The sequence below is a fragment of the Carassius auratus genome, unplaced genomic scaffold, assembly GCF_003368295.1.
Source record: "Carassius auratus strain Wakin unplaced genomic scaffold, ASM336829v1 scaf_tig00215236, whole genome shotgun sequence".
Lineage (NCBI taxonomy): Eukaryota > Metazoa > Chordata > Actinopteri > Cypriniformes > Cyprinidae > Carassius > Carassius auratus.
This window is the reverse complement of record NW_020528000.1, coordinates 5177-17723: the sequence shown is the minus strand read 5'-3', so window position 1 is coordinate 17723 and position 12547 is coordinate 5177. Positions and strand designations below refer to the sequence as shown.

The window sequence follows — 12547 nt, the reverse complement described above, 5'->3', positions numbered from 1 at the left end:
TGAGAAAGCTCTACCTCCTTTAGTGGACTTTGCTATCCTAGGAACGACCAAAAGTCCAGCGTTTTGTGACCTTAGGGTGCGTGATGGGTTGTAACGTGGTAGAAGGCTAGTTAGGTAAACTATTTAGGGCCTTATAGGTAATTAATAATCATTTGTAAATAATACAGAACTTAATAGGTAGCCAGAGCCGCTGCATTTTGGACGACCTGTAGCTTGTTTATTGACGAAGCAGGACAACCAACTTGAAGTGCATTACAATAGTCCAGTCTAGAGGTCATGAATGCATGAACTAGCTTTTCTGCATCAATAACAGATAACATGTTTCGTAGCTTGGCAATGTTTCTAAGATGGAAGAATGCTATTTTCGTAACATGGGAAATATGGATTTCAAAAGACAAGTTGCTGTCTAATATAACACAGATTTTTGACTGAAGAGGAAGTAACAGTAATCTAATTGCAAATTTTAATCTAATAGATTCTGTTTACTGTTTTTTTGGTCCAATAAGTAATATCTCCATCTTATCCGAATTTAATAGGAGAAAATTATAGTATACTTTTACATTGGTAACACACTCTGTTAGCTTAGATAATTGAGAAGTTTCATCTGGTCTCGTTGAGATATATAGCTGAGTATCATCAGAATAACAGTGGAAACTAATCCTGTATTTTCTAATAATATTACCAAGGGGCAACATGTATATTGAAAATACCAGAGGACCTAGGACAGATCCTTGTGGCACTCCATATTGTACTGGTTATATTTAAATAATATAAATACTAGCGATCGGACAGGTAGGATCTAAACCATCTTAGAGCCTGCCCTTGAATACCTGTATAGTTTTGTAATCGATCTAGGAGTATGTCATGATCTATGGTGTCGAACGCAGCACTAAGATCAAGTAAGACTAGAAATGAGATGTGCAGTTTCTGTGCTATGGTGGGACCTGAAACCTGACTGAAAATCTTCATACAGATATATAAATATATATATATATATATTTTTTTTTTTTTTTTTTTTGCAGGAAGGAGCATAATTGAGCAGACACAACTTTTTCTAAAATGTAAACATAAATGGAAGATTTGAAATGGGCCTATAATTTGCCAGTTCACTAGGATCTAGTTGTGGTTTCTTAATAAGAGAGGTCACGCAAACCTTTCCAGTGTATGTTAAATATTAATAATAATAATAACAAGACATTAGTAGTAAAAACAAAAAAGTGCTACACATTTTATTGGCGCAAAGATTAGTATATTTAGATGGTAGTACATTTGCAAATGCTTTTTATCACTTAATTAGAAGCACCAGAAATTAAATCCTGTCAACTGTTACTGAACTGACATTTAGAAGTTGATTTTAAAATGCAAAGTACTGAAAAAAATATATATAACTCTGTAAACACTTGTGTATTTACAACACTATAAGTATGTTCAATCATGTAATGAAAAGTTGTACACACATATGTGGGCTTCATGCTCACTTGAACACTTGGGCCCAGGGGAGTCAAACTCAGTTCCTGGAGGTCCACAGCACTGCAGTTAAGATGCAACACTAATTAAACACACCTGATCCAGCTAATCAGTTCATTAAGGGTTCTTTGAAAACTACATGGTATGTGTGTTGTATGAATATAATCTGTGCGTACTACATTCACAATGTTGTCATCGTCATGTGACCTACCAACATCAGTTACGGTGCTCCACTGTCATTTCCAGCTCCTATCCAGTGGCCTCATCAAGATGTCCGTCAGATGCACACTTCAGAAACTCGCTGGAAATAGAATTTGAATATACTATGTTCACATAAGTTTTTTTTTTTTTTTTTTTGCCTGCTATATAGTATGGAAGTATGCAATTCTTTATGCAGTAGGACTGGGCTTTGACAGATTTCACTATTCGATTCGACTCTCATTCACAAGCTAGTGATTTGATTAAATTTTATTACAGATTAGATTTATAGATATCGATTATTTGGATATACATCAGGTACGGTACATGCCAGAATTTCTCAAGTAAAAGATATCCCTCAACTAATGCTGTAAAATATACAAAAGAGTCAGTTGGTACTGCATTACTATAATATTGAGAGTTATAATTGGCCGATTTGTCAAAATTACACTTAAGTTTTTAAAATAATAAAGTTACAATTACATAATATTTCTACTTCAATTTTTTAAAAATATAAACATACTGGTGGCTGTCATTAAATCTTGATAGATTTATTCAAACATAAATTAAACATTTAAGAACAGTAAAATGTATAATGAATGTTATTTGGGGTATATATTTAGCAAAATGTCCCTGTCTACAGTTTAAACTTAACAGTATCTGATGAGTTTATCGGGCGATCTGTCACTGTTTTTGGTCACTTCACATTAAACTGTGCCAAAACAGCATTTATTGTTTAAATACTGCAATACAACGGACAGAATTTGAAATCTGAGAATTTGTTTCATTTGAAAAGTGCCAAAGCACAATGCTTATAGCGATATATTGGATGGGACGTTCTGTCCATTAACTGAAAACAGGCTACTCTAATTGATTCGTGAGATTTAAGAATGCTAACATTCCGTAAACATGAGAATCGATTAACATCGAGATATAGATATTTTTTATGTGGCCATAGTGACCTTGCATGGCAACAATATAGCATACTACTGTTTCACTCACTATATAGTGCGCCCTGTGCAGTATTGAGTAAGTAGCACCCCTTTATGAAACACAAGCTGAAGGAATTTGAGTAAATGAAAAAATTCTTTTCAAATCCGATTTTCTTTAAATTTTATTTCTAAATGCAATGGTTTAAAAGAAGAAAAGAAAAACTGTATGCTTTAAATAAATCAGTATCACTAAATGGTTTAAATCCCTAATGTACAGCCCAGAATCCTTTGAGACATCAGCGATTTAAAAAAAAAGAAGGAAAAAGCCTGAAGTGGGAGGTTATACACAATACAGCCCACTTCAATGTTCACTGTGTGCTTTAGCTGAGCAAAAAATATTCAAACAGAATAAAGACGGGCAGATACACACATATACAAAGAAGAGATGGCGACCGGGAGACGGACATGCGCTCATTTGGCACAAACATTCATTTTCTTACATATACAAACATACATACAGTCTGTCCAATGCACAAAACAGTTGCTGAAGACAGGATGCTTCTTAAAAGAACCTTTTTTGGGGGACTTAAGAGTTGGGGGGGGGGGGGGGGGGTTGTAACATTATTTATCCTAGGTATAGAGTTAGTTAAGAAATGACATTTTTTGCTTGATGTGACCATAAGACTCTTAATCCCAAACTTTGTGATGACAGGAAATGATGTCATCTTGTTCCTGAAGTCTTTCCGCTGGTCTCTTGTGGTTTGTCTGACGTGATGTCCCAGTATCAGTCTTCCCTCCCTCCCTGCTCTGAAGTCTCCTGGGCTGTTAACTGACATCCTCTCTTCTACAGGTTTCTATAACAGCAGGCAGCCCGTCTTTTTGCCCCGTTTCCTGGCCTGCAGCGCCGCCCTGGTGGCCATCTCAAACACCTCTCTCACGCCGTCTTTGGTCTTGGCTGAGCATTCTAAATAACCAAAGGCGTTGATTCGGTTGGCCATGTCTCGCCCCTCCTCTGGCTTCACAGGCTCCTGAGTGAACAAATATATAAATTATATTACAAATGTGTCTAAGTGACTACCCAATATCAATGGGATACTTCACCTAAAATAAGAACATATTCATTTGATTCATTCATTCACATTGATTGATTACAGTGTTTTTTTAATCTTTCATTAAAAAGACAAAATACATGTAAGGCAGAATGTCCAAGCTTAATGCACCAAAAAAACACCAGATATAAAACATCATAAAATTAGTCCATGCAACTTGGGTTGAGCAGCTGATCGTACATTAAATTCACAAATCTACTGGAGTTTGGCAGTATAAATCATCCACTTTTGTTGTACGGAAAAGAGCAGCTAAGTTAATTAAAGATGTAGATGAGTATGTTTGATCATCAGAACAGATTTGGAGAAATGCATCATTGCATCAGTGTCTCATCAATGGATGCTCTGCAGTGAATGGGTGCCGTCAGAATGAGAGTCCAAACAGCTGATTAAAACATCACCAAAATCCACAATTGATCCACACCACTCCAATCCATCAGTTAATGACTTGTGAAGTGAAGTGATGTTTTTAACTCCAAACCATTGCTTCCAGTTAAAATATTTCTCCATTGAAAGAAAATTCATGCAAATACTTTTTTTTGTGTGTTTTTATCAGCTGTTTTGACTCATTCTGACGGCACCCATTCACTGCAGAGCATCCATTGAAGAGACACTGATGCAATGCTATATTTCTCCAAATCTGATGAATAAACAAACTCATCCACAGCTTGGATGGAATGAGGGCGAGCACTTTTTCAGTAAATGTAAGCTTTTCGGTAAACTATTCCTTTAACAATAATACATTTTGCAAAGTAAAAAGGCCCTGCCTGTTTCATTTTGGCAAGTTCCCTTCGTGTGTGGTCATCATTTCGGAGATCCTTTTTGTTACCAACGAGGATGATGGGAACATTCGGACAGAAATGCTTCACCTCTGGTGTCCACTTTTCTGGAATGTTCTCTGGAATGGATCAAAGGAGAGAGAGAGAGAGAGCAATAATTGTATTAACCACATTACACGCCATTAATAAACCTTATTACACAATCATGACAAGCATTTAATGGCTTCAAGGAGTAAAGCAATTTATATTGTTTAAACTGAGTTTTTAAATTGAGTTTTTTTTTCCCCAGAAAGTTCATAAAACTGAAACTGAAAACTGACACCTCAAACTTTGGCCATTACCTCATGTTTGTATCATTCAATGCACGTCTGTTTACCTTTTGATGTAAAGGCCAGATAAAAACCAGATCATTCTTGAAAATGCAGTTCTCTCACATAGCTGATTTTTGACTTATCAGCATTTCTCTGTACAGACCAACATACTCAATGTGTTCATCACATACCCTGATTATTAAAATAGAGCTGAAAAAAAGTCATGCTAAATGTTTAATGGTGTGCAATCTTTGATAGCAAAGGCAAAACTCCAGTTCTGCTTCATTAACGATGTCACTTTGATGTGAAAGCCTTGTGTTTAAACCACAAGTGAAGGTGTCATGGAGAGAAACACACGTAAGGGCGAGAGGACATCGAGTTACTCGCAGAGCATTCTTCTGTATTGTGAAGTACAAATAAAACTGGTTGGTTAATGTAAGCTGTAAGAAGTTATTTCACCGAAAAAAGTTGTTGTGGTATTTTGATTAAAAATTAGGAGGTCATACATTAAAAAAAAAAGAGAAATGTGCATGGATGAATCATTCACAATAACCTCAATCCATTCAGAAAATACATAAGGTTTGTTTTCATCTCATGCCGACCTGAATCTTTCTTCAACATTAAGAACTCAAGTGTGGTGATTGTGCTGGTAACATCGAATTGTCTTACCCAAGCTATCGGGACTGTCAACAGAAAAGCACATCAGAATGACATCGGTGTCGGGGTACGAGAGCGGTCTTAACCGATCATAGTCCTCCTGTCCAGCCGTGTCCCATAAGGCAAGCTCCACCTGGAAGAAGAGAGAAATCAGTCCATGTGCCAAACTAAACAACATTCCTCTCTTACACAACAACTGTGGTGCTTTTACACAGTAAGAACTTTAGTCACAAGTTTGGGCTCTTCTGTCTGTTTTGACCATCAACATTATGTTCCTAAAGTATTCCAGCTGTTTTACTGTACAGAACAGTTCATTTTGCTGTTTGATATGACAAACGTGTGTCTCTTACCACAGTATGTTAATGTGCTGTTTTAATTCTAAACACACTTCCCTACTGTGGCTAATGAAGCGGAAGTCTCACACACTCCTAGAAAACAGCGTACTTATGCTTTGAAAAATAAAGTGGTCACTAATCCTGTCTATATCTACACAGATTTGGTGCAGGTGTAACCACATCTACGCAATGCGGCAGTAATACATCTGGAATATTATTCCTAGATTACAATGCATTCTCCCAGAAAACATGCTTTCATACCTGTTTTCCATCGACCTCGATGTCTGCAACATAGTTCTCAAAGACTGTAGGCACGTAGACTTCAGGAAACTGATCTTTACTGAAAACAATGAGCAAACAGGTCTTTCCACAGGCTCCATCGCCCACTATGACCAGCTTCTTACGAATGGCAGCCATCTGAGAGGAGAGAGACGAGGCAAACTATAAGCAAAAACTGATTTACAGATCTGAAACATTTTCAGAAAGAGACAAAGAGTGAAGAGCAGCTGTAAAGTTTACATGATAGATAAATAGACAGATAGATAGATATGGAAGTCAGACGTGCTCTGGGATTCATTTCTATAGTCAACTTGAACCGGAAACACAGCTGCGGAAGTATCATTTGACCGGAAGTTACACTGAATCTGGATCGTTATGTTAAAAAAAAAAGAAAGAAACAATATTACCCAATATCTTTCCACAATATTGAGCTAACGACCAAAGGCCATGAGTACAAAACACGACATTAACGATGATCTAGATGTATTAATGCGTGTAAAGCTCGAGATATGGATGATAATAAAGCGAAGTGTCGCGAGGCCTGTTACCGCGCCCACCATCAAAACATTCACACAAATAAGACTTATAATACACCGCGAAACATCAACAACCACCCAAATACATATGCTGACATGGAAAATAAGATTACAAAATTAAATAAAAACAAACAGGATGCCTTTTAAGTGATAAATGTGAAGTGAAGGGCTGTTAGCCGCTAGCCGACAATTCGCAGAGAGAAACGGCTTTACATGAACTAAGTTAAATAGAAAAAAGGCCGAGAGCTCATTACATAATGGTACGAAATCTTTCAGGAACAAAGTGTACAACATTATTTCATCTCACTGTAAGCCAATGCTTTAAAAACACGCTGTAATGTAACGCGAAGTGGCACAATCTTTGCGATAAACAAAGATCAAACCGAGGTCAAACTGAAATCATGTTTGCTTTAACGTTACTGAAACATTTATTATTAACATATGTCATGGATTTCATTAATCGCTTCAAATGCTCTCGATATTCATCTGATGTAAAAATAAAAGGCTGGGGGAAAAACACAGAGAGCTTTATATTAAGTTTAATCACGATCATCAGAGCAATTGTAACTATTTTGTTCAAACTAGTTGTCATGAATCATCAGAATTTATACAACTCTTGTGAAAATCTGTATTTACGGTCACAGTGAGCTTCAGGCCGCTGAACAGAGAGGAAATACATAAAAACCGCGGTAAATCTCTCCGTTTCCTCACCAACCGATCGTCGCTTCGCGTTTACTTGATGTATTTAACTTACACAAAAACATTTAAAAACATTTACCGTTTCTTCCTGTTGTGCTCCGGGGAAGTATCGGCTTTCCTGTCTTTTCCTGGCAGGGTTTAAAGTCCGCCCATCTTCAGTGCTGCCACGAGACAACACCCGCCCTACAGTACACCCGACTGACTCCAGCGACTGTGGGCTGGCTCAGAATAACAAACACATTGATCAGATTTGTTGAATTATGCAAAAGTATTAAAATATATTTTATTTATGTGTAAAACATTGGTGTACATGTCTGTATGTTAGACACTGAACACTGTGGAGGGTCTATTTTTACTTCTTGTATATTTATTATTATTATTATTATTTATTTATTTTTTTATTTTTTTCTATGTATGTGTTTTTGTATTGTACTATGGATCCCTCTGGGTCTGGAAATAAAGTTTATTATTATTATTATTATTATTAAACAATTCTAGCTATTAGCCCAGAGAAGTCAAAGGAGTCAGTGTATCTTTTTCCCCAAATTATTATAATGTCATTTCCACCATAGAATAAATGGTGATTTCAGATGTGTAGAATTAGTCATGTCGGTTCTGAAATAAATAAATAAATAAATGATTTTTTTTTTTTTTTTTTTTTTTTTAGTCTTCTTTAAGATAAGCACCAGACCTGTTGAGAACACAATTTAGCTTTCTCATATATACACACATGGCTAAATCACACACACACACACACAACATGTTTTTATATTATTTCAATAATCACTCTAGTTTAACAACACTACTAAAAAGTACTAGACAGACACGCATAACCAAATTACAGCAGTCATGTGTCTTACACATTCCTCACAGTTAGGTTAAAGCAGCAGTGTTATCTTGTTAAACTCTAGTTTCCCCTGCTGACAGAATTTGAACAGCCTATACCACGGTTTTCGGTCTAATTTGCCAAATCGTGTCTCTCTGAAGCATTGTTTTTGGAGGTATGTGAAGGTGCCCTTTATTGAGTGATAGTCTTGGAAGTTCAAAGGTAAATCCAGGCCTCATAGATTGTAATTAATAACAGATGATTATTTTTCAGGTCATCAGCAACAGATTCTTTTGATTTCCTTTTATTTGACCACAATAAATAAATTACAATTAACAATATAGCTGCAAGCAGCGATGTCGGGCTCAAGCCATCAGTGCAACGCCACCCCGGTGGCATCGGGAAAACTGTGCCCAGCGGGCATAAGCATTTACAGTAACCCTCTGACAATCAAGTTTTAAGGAATGCGGCAGATAAAGGGTTAATCCGACCAATCTAGACTTTGAAATCACATACACAGAACAATATATATAACTTTAGTAACACATTATTTTTATATTTATAAAAAATGTATAAGGTGTGCATTATAGCTGACACCTATATGAACACATTACAATTGTTTTGTGACTGCAAGTCTTTCTTCTCAAATGCTATTGAGCTTCAAATTTGCATTTGAGCCCATGTTTGGAAGCTGCAATTTAAACATACAAGACAATTAATGTTTCCCTTTTTACTGTCATTTCAAAAAATCACCACGACAAAACAGTTCAAGCTAACCAAAATCTGTTCGCAATTTAAGTTCCTCAATGTTTTTTCTTCATGTAGACAAAGTTTGGTGTGTATAGTGTACTTCCCCTGTGAGGAGTATTCATTAATTCACAAAATAATCTTCCCAAAAATCCATATTCAAATCAAAATAGCGGACTTCCTGTTGGTTGTAGCTTATGACTGTGAATTAGAAAGTTGTCCGTCTTGATAAGAACAATTTATGTACCAAGTTTGGTGTCTGTAGCTAAAACTAAATAAAATGCATTATTATTATTACTATTATTAGCTGTACACTTGATAAAAAATGTTCAATATAAACTTATGCAATTGTGTGTGTGTGTGTGTGTGTGTATATATATATATATATATATATATATATATATATATATATATATATATATAAAAATTCAAGTGTACAGTTTTCTTTTATTGCATCTTGAAATAAATATTTATGAGTTCTGTGTTTGTTTATTTTATTTATTTTATTTTTTATTTTACATTTTTTTAGGAAGATTACAGCCTTTAATCTCCTCAAAATAAATGTGCATATAAACCATGAACAATTTAATTATAGCTGTATTTATAAAATGCTTACTAAAATATTAATTTTGGGAGAAGGCTATATAAAGCATGAACTGACTATTTACTAATGCTTAGCTAAGAATTGCAGCTATTATGAAGTGTTACCAATGCATTTACTAATGTTAACAATTGAGACATTATTTTAAAGTGTTACCAAATCCTTAAATAATTTAAAAGTGTTTTGTTATGATTTCATTAACCTTTAAGCATTTGTGAAATAGTTCTGCTTGCATTACAGCTTAGTCTTCATCTGTGAGCTGAACAGTTTTACTGTTACATCCTTGAGATTATGTAAATTCAAATAAATGTCATGTCACAGGGTGTCAGAGGTCAGTATCAAATGAGTTTGAAATTATTATTTGCAGCACAAATAAGGTTTTTTAGGATTTTTTTTTAATCCCTGAAACTGTCAGAAAAGGATAAGGCCTAAGATATTTCTTAAGCTGTAATGAAAACAGCACAATTAGCAACAACAACAAAAAAATAACAATTTAAAAAACAGTTTTTTTTTTCTGGTGATTAAATAGATGTTTAAGTCTCTCTCTCTCTCTCTCTCTCTCTCTCTGTCTGTCTGCCACTCAGCTCACACCCCTCCCCCACTCACACTCACACACACACACAGTCAGCACTCATACATTCCTCAAACAGAGTGACAGAGTGAGATCAGATGTCTGACAGTTTTTTAATTTTCTTTTAATCATACAGTGCTGTAAAGTCATGAAACTATGCATATTTCCTCAGAATCACTGGTTTTCTAAATGAAAAATGTTTTTTAAAGGTTTGGAAGCTGCAATTTAAAAATAGAAGACGATTAATGTTTCACTTTTTACTGTCATTTCAAAAAATCACCACGACAAAACCGTTCAAGCTAACCAAAATCTGTTCGCAATTTAAGTTCCTCGATGTTTTTTCTTCATGTAGACAAAGTTTTGTGTGTATAGTGTACTTCCCCTGTGAGGAGTATTCATTAATTTTACAACTGTAAAATCTCAAAAATACACATTCAAATCAAAATAGCCGACTTCCTATTGATCGTAGCTTATAACTGTGAATTAGAAAGTTGTCCGTCTTGATAAGAACAATTTATGTACCAAGTTTGGTGTCTGTAGCTAAAACTAACCCCCCCACTTTTGACAAAAGGTGGCGCTATAGAGTGCCTCTTCCACGCCCTTTTCAAAGCTTTTGCCATGGTTTAGCTATCTTTAATACTGATATCTGTTTCGAGTTTCATGTAAATCTGAGCTTGTTGTCTGCCTAAAAATCACCAGAACAGAACATTCAAGTTTGACACGTTGCCATGGCAACACTATATTAGATATCAATATCCCCACAACAGATTTTCTTCGGCCGTGTTTTGTCATTATTCTGATGAAGTTTGAAGCAAATCAAGTAAAAATAAGATGCTGAATTCAAAGCGTTTTGAAAATGACACACTTCCTGCTGCCAGTTGGTGGCGCTATAACTTTGACTCCTTATAGTCACATATATACGATCGGTATCATACAACGAACAAACAAATTAAGTTTGATCAAATTCAGGAAATGTATGTGGATGTTATTAGACATTTCCTGTTTCTCATTTCTCGCCATAATTTCAACGCCTCGCCACGGGCAAACCGTTCGAGATATCAAAAATCTCTTCGCAATTTAGCATCCCCAATGTCTTGAGATCGTGTTCACCGAGTTTTGTGGTGAACGGGTGGAGTTCCTCAGAGGAGTATATCAAATTCCAGAGCATGTGTTTTTCATAAAACCCTAAATAGCCAACTTCCTGTTGGGCGGAGCTTATGACATGCAGTGTGAAAGTTGTTTGGTTTGATGAGTTATATATATGTACCAAGTTTCATATGTATACGTGCAAGTATGCATGATATATGGCCCTCAGTACTACAGGGGGCGCTGTAGAGCCCCTGTGCCACGCCCGTGTATCAGACTCTGCCCGGCCCTAATGGCCGCAGGTTCCAAGGTGTGTGCCAATTTTCAAGAGTTTTTGAGTATGTTAAGGACCCCAAAAGCCCCCGAAACCTTGGAAAAAAATTAGAAGAATAAAGAAAAAATATAGCTGCAAGCAGCGATGTCGGGCTCAAGCCATCAGTGCAACGCCACCCTGGTGGCATCGGGAAAACTGTGCCCAGCGGGCATAAGCATTTACAGTAACCCTCTGACAATCAAGTTTTAAGGGATGTGGCAGTTAAAGGGTTAATCCGACCAATCTAGACTTTGAAATCACATACACAGAACAATATATATAACTTTAGTAACACTTTATTTTAAAATGTATAAAAAATGTATAAGGTGTGCATTGTAGCTGACACCTATATGAACACATTACAATTGTTTTGTGACTACAAGTCTTTCTTCTCAAATGCTATTGAGTGGTCGCGAACGCGGATGGGAGAATGGCGCATATTTGTTTTGTTTTTTTTGAGCAACTGGTGCCCCCTCTGGGAGTTGGTGCTCTACGAAGACTGCATACTCTGCATATAGGGAGCGGCGGTACTATCTGGAAGATATATTCCTCAAACCATCGTACAAGTGAAGGTGATGCTAGTCCTTCAAGAATCGCTCAAAACCTTTTCAAGTGTACAGTTTCCTTTTATTGCATCTTGAAATAAATATTTCTGAATTCTGAATCAAACTGGGTTGTGTTTATTGATTTATTTTATAAGACAACTGAAACTTTAATCTCCTTTGTAATATATGTGCTTTTAAACCAAGAACAATGTAATTAGAGATGTATTCCTGCTTAATAATGACTATTATTAAGGGAAAAGGCTTTATAATCATGAACTATTTACTAATGCTTAGCTAATGAGTGCAGTTATTATAAAGTGTTACCAATGCATTTACTAATGTTAACAAATTAGACATTATTATACAGTGTTACCAAACCCTTTAATAATTTATTAGTGTTTTGTAATGATTTTAATGACCTATAAGCATTTGTGAAATAGTTTTGCTTGCATTGCAGCTTAATCTGTCAGTTGAAGAGTTTTACTGTTACATCCATGAGATTAATAAATGTCATGTCACGTCACAGGTTGTCATAGGTCAGTATCAAATGAGTTTGAAA

The 12547-nt window shown here is 35.8% G+C and overlaps 1 protein-coding gene across 2 annotated transcripts; it reads right to left on the bottom strand.

Moving 5' to 3' along the window:
- Positions 1-2761: 2761 nt before the first annotated feature.
- On the bottom strand, positions 2762-7512 carry LOC113094044 (rho-related GTP-binding protein RhoA-C). Of its 2 annotated transcripts, none has more exons than XM_026259672.1 (5): positions 7379-7512; positions 6047-6202; positions 5463-5583; positions 4471-4601; positions 2762-3625 (listed from the first exon to the last, which is right to left on the bottom strand). In XM_026259672.1, exons 2-5 carry the CDS (start codon positions 6200-6202, stop codon positions 3452-3454), a joined length of 582 nt encoding a protein of 193 aa, XP_026115457.1. In that variant the 5' UTR covers positions 7379-7512; the 3' UTR covers positions 2762-3451. The 2 variants fall into 2 exon arrangements, with proteins under 2 accessions (XP_026115457.1, XP_026115458.1); XM_026259673.1 differs by lacking the exon at positions 7379-7512 and adding an exon at positions 7237-7354.
- Positions 7513-12547: the final 5035 nt, after the last annotated feature.